Source organism: Glycine max, chromosome 7 (genome assembly GCF_000004515.6).
Source record: "Glycine max cultivar Williams 82 chromosome 7, Glycine_max_v4.0, whole genome shotgun sequence".
NCBI classification, from domain to species: Eukaryota; Viridiplantae; Streptophyta; class Magnoliopsida; order Fabales; family Fabaceae; genus Glycine; species Glycine max.
In genome coordinates this window covers 15,543,345-15,548,068 of record NC_038243.2, presented here as the reverse complement: position 1 = coordinate 15,548,068, position 4,724 = coordinate 15,543,345, and the positions used below count along the sequence as shown (strand labels likewise).

Sequence of the window (4,724 nt, the reverse complement as noted above, 5' to 3'; positions counted from 1 at the left end):
ACCCTCAAACCAATACAATCAACCAACCCCTTCACTCTCTCTCTCTCTCTCTTGCAATGGCTGCCATTGTTTTCATCCACATTGCATCATTGGTCTCTCTTTTTGTTGCAACAAGTGCAAGAATCCCTGGAGTTTACACCGGTGGCCCCTGGCAGAGTGCTCATGCCACCTTCTACGGTGGCAGTGATGCTTCTGGAACAATGGGTAAAGCCTCACTCTTCCTCTAATTCCTCCATCGCCTCCCATTACATCTTACTCTTCCCCCACCCCCTGTTTTCCTCTGTTTTCCCCTGTTTTCTACTACCCAAATCCTCTCTACCTTCCTCTCTATCGTCACTCCCCATGTTGCATTTTCAATTCTGTATTGAAATCCTACTCTCTCAAAACCATATTTAGAATTCTAAGTCAAACCATCATTCTTTTAGGCATCAAAATCTCCTCTTTTATGACCCATCTCCCAAACCCAATTATACTAAACCCTCTTTCCCAGATGTACACAACCAAAGCATTAACAAGCACACAGTTTCAATTTCTTCATAATCCTTGATTTTACAAAAAAATTGCACATAAATGCAGCTAATGTAACCATAATTGCGATTGCATAATCCCAAAAACCTTGACTTGCTGTCACAATTGCAGTTACAAACAGTTTTCTAAAACCTTGAAAACAACTCAAAACCCCTTACCCATCATAAATTTCCCATCTTTTTCCCACATTTTCCCACACCCAAAATCCAAAAAAGCCGGATTCAAATCCAACCAACCACCCTCTAGTAAAAGATAAAAAAAAAAAAAAAAAACCCTTAGTTTCTTCTCCAACATTCCAAAAAATCTCAAAGCAATGATCAAATTTCGTTCTTGAATTTTTTCACACAAGCCTTTCTTAATTGAATTCTCTTGTTCCTTCAGGTGGTGCTTGTGGGTACGGAAACCTGTACAGCCAGGGCTACGGAGTTAACACCGCGGCGCTGAGCACTGCTCTGTTCAACAACGGTTTAAGCTGCGGCGCGTGCTTCGAGATAAAGTGCGACCAGGATCCACGGTGGTGCAACCCCGGGAACCCTTCGATCCTAATCACTGCGACCAACTTCTGCCCTCCGAACTTCGCCCTTCCGAACGACAATGGCGGATGGTGCAACCCTCCCCGCCCGCACTTCGACCTCGCCATGCCCATGTTCCTCAAGATCGCCCAGTATCGCGCCGGAATCGTCCCCGTCGCATACCGCCGGTGAGTCACTTTATGGGTTTTCTCAATTTGTTTGTCTGCTTTGCATGTGTTTTTGTTTTTTACTGTTTTGGGAGCTCAGAAAACGACGGAAACACCTAAACGGTAAGAAAATTATTAGTTATTATAAAAATCGTGAAACTTGTTGAATATATAATATAATATGTGATTAGATATGGGTGTATTCTAAGTTATTTTATTTTATTTTCTTACAAAACATGAGTTACGTATTTTATACCCATTATTACTTGATTTAAAATGAGAAAATTTATTTTTTTATTAGTGACCATAATCTTATGGAATTTTAGAGAGAGAGAGAGAATTAAATATATATTTTTAAAGTTTGAGGACCAAATTTATTGATGGAAAAATATAATATCCAAAAACGTTAATAAGGACTTGTTGTATATTTCAGTCAAAAAGAAAATAGGGACTTGTATATTAATCTAGTTTTAAAGTTGACACTAATTTGATTAATGAGATGATGAAGTTATTAATTGTGTGTTTATAAATATAGAGAGTGAACATATTAAACAATCCAAATTAATTAGAAAAATAAACATGAAGTATAGTTTATATTTGTGATATATTGAATATTTTTTGAAAACTTATTATTTTTACTTTTTTATTGTGTAGTTATGTCTATTCATCATGTAAATCTTTTAATGATCAAAATCTTGAAAAACTTTTTTTCTTTCTAAAATTCCATTTTCTCTCTCATCATTCACCTATGTGAAAAGAACTAAACAACATAATAGAATATATATTTGTTTTTTCCTAAACAAACTTCTATGAACAACTAAATGTCTAAATGTATAACCTCATCACTGTTTTTTTTTTTTGGGTTAACAAAACTAGATAAACAATTCTTGAAGATGAGCGTTAAAACTGCCATAAGTTATTATGGAATTCTCCTGAAATTATGAATTTGCAAACTGAGGCTGAGGCACCGTACCACATACAAACACAGAACCACACATATTCAAAATTCTTGCCTTTTCCGTCATTGTTTTTTTCCCTGTGCCCTGATTTTCTTGAAGAAAAAAAAACAAATATTACTATTAGAATTTGCTCAGCAGTTTTTATCAGAATCCGCATTCAGATGTTTTGTCCATTACACACCACAAACCAACACAAATAGCCATTAGTTATAAACTAGTTGTACCTTCAAACATGGAAGAGGGATTCTACGATATGCGTCTTATAATTAAGTTAGGGTGCATTCATGTACCATACACAAGTTATCATTAAATCTAGACATAATAAATCATGTGTATTCAACAATAACATATACAAAACTTTTTTAATACATGTTTCACAATTACTTAAATGCTGCATGTCGGTACAATTTATCTTACATACAGGGTGACGGTTGCAAAACTTTTTTATTTTTTGACGAAAAAAACTTTTTTCATTATTGTATCAATGAAATTGGCTAGAGAAACAATTAATTAATACTCATTACATACATAACTCATTGGTAAACAGTTAAACTTTTGATTACTTTTTTTTAGAGAAGTTAAACTTTTCATTACTATTATAGGGTATTATAGTCATATGATTTCTATTTATGTGATCAATGTTGTCAATTTGTAAAAAGCTTTCCTACTTGTTTCTGTAGCTTTTAGCCCTTTCGGTGTTTTGGCTTATTGATACATCATACATCATATATGCTTTAGTTTCGGTGGTTACAACCAAATGTCAAAAATAACCTTATTTGGCAATATTACTAGCTGTTATGGGTATTATAGTCATCCAAATACCGGATCTGCAAATTCTTCAGTGCTTCAAGGGTATGCTAGTAAAATGCTCCCCAAGAAAATTAATAGGTTCCCGAAAATTTAGGACTTAAAGTCAGAAAAACAAAGTTCGTAGTTCCATACCGACTTTGGGTCCCTTATCCAGTTATCCTTAGAATATGTCACAAATTAATATTACAAAAATTAAGAGTCAGATATGAAATTTTTAACAGTCACATTGGTTACCTTTTGTACTTGAACTGAAAACTTTATCTAAGAGGACTAAATTTAGTATATTAGAGTGAATTACATGTTAATTCAAAGTGTAATATGATTATTGATGTGATAGTCTAAAATTTAAATAATGAATTGATTTTTTTATAATTTTATTTGGGTGCAGGGTGCCATGCAGGAAGGCAGGGGGGATCAGATTCACAATCAACGGTTTCCGTTACTTCAACCTGGTGCTGATCACCAACGTCGCAGGTGCAGGGGATATCGTGCGCGTGAGCGTGAAAGGAAGCAAAACCGCGTGGATGAGCATGAGCCGCAACTGGGGGCAAAATTGGCAATCCAACGCGGTTCTGGTGGGCCAGGCCCTTTCCTTTAGGGTTACCGGCAGTGACCGACGCACCTCAACCTCCTGGAACGTGGCACCACCTAATTGGCAGTTCGGACAAACCTTCACCGGAAAGAATTTCCGTGTCTAAATCCAAGAAGAAGAAGAAGAAGAAAAGAGAGAAGAAAATAACAATACTCTTAAATTAATGGCTCCTGGTATTTTTGAGTTTGTTTGCTTCAGTTTCCCTGCTTCTAACTTCCCTCTATTTTCCTGGGAAAGCTTTGGAGTGGGTGGTAGGGGGTTAAAAGAAAATTAAGAGAAAGGTAGTTTTAGGAAAAGTAAAAGTGAAAGTAAGGTTAATAATTAATATAAATGTAAGTCGGGGGGGTGTTTGCATTAAATGTTAAAGTGTTTTATGTATGGGTGATGCTGGAATATTAATTACCCAGCATTAGCAACCCGTTTTTCTTTTCTTTGTTTATTCAAAGTGTGAGGGGGCTGAGGAGGTTGCAAGGAGGAACATGTAGCCCGCAGCTCTGGCTTTAATATTGACATAAATGTACTATCATATCAACAAATATAAATAAAAGAATAGCATTTCAGTTGCTATAAATGCTGATTTAAATAGGCTTGTGTGTGTGTGAGGGAGTTTTCTCTTTTTGGTATAATGAAAGTAATAGAAATTTGAATTTCTGATTCCATTCACATCCCAAGCTCTTATACAATTAATCAATTGTAGTGGCTTAAATGGCTTGAGTTATAGGAGTGTGTAGCAACTTGTGTTTTTTTTCAGACCAGCTGTTGTAGTTTTTTGTGAAACAAAAAAAATACACAAGTTTATTTCATAACAATGAAATTGGACTGTTAAATTGAATTTCTTTATTCTTTATGAATTTAGCTCCTCTAATTAAAGCATGGACTGTACTTTATAAAACAAAATTACAGAGTAATAACTATTGATTATATAATCAATAGTTAAAAAAGTAATGGACCATTTTCAAAAGAAAAGTAAAGTCTTAGTACACCTTTTCACTTCTCTAGAGGTTAACATATTCCTACTTCAAAGGATTTCTCCTTCACGTAATTACTTCATATACATTCTTGATTGAGCCCATTTGTCTAAGTCCAACAAGCCTTTCTTAACTCCTATATCCTCAATATTTATGATCTACCTTTGTGATGGCACCCTATTTTGTTA

General features: G+C 35.0%; 1 protein-coding gene across 1 annotated transcript; it reads left to right on the top strand.

Moving 5' to 3' along the window:
• Positions 1-4,151, top strand: EXP2 (expansin). The gene is made up of 3 exons (NM_001249621.2): positions 1-204; positions 910-1,228; positions 3,365-4,151. Exons 1-3 carry the CDS (start codon positions 57-59, stop codon positions 3,672-3,674), a joined length of 777 nt encoding a protein of 258 aa, NP_001236550.2. The 5' UTR covers positions 1-56; the 3' UTR covers positions 3,675-4,151.
• The last annotated feature ends 573 nt before the right edge of the window (positions 4,152-4,724 follow it).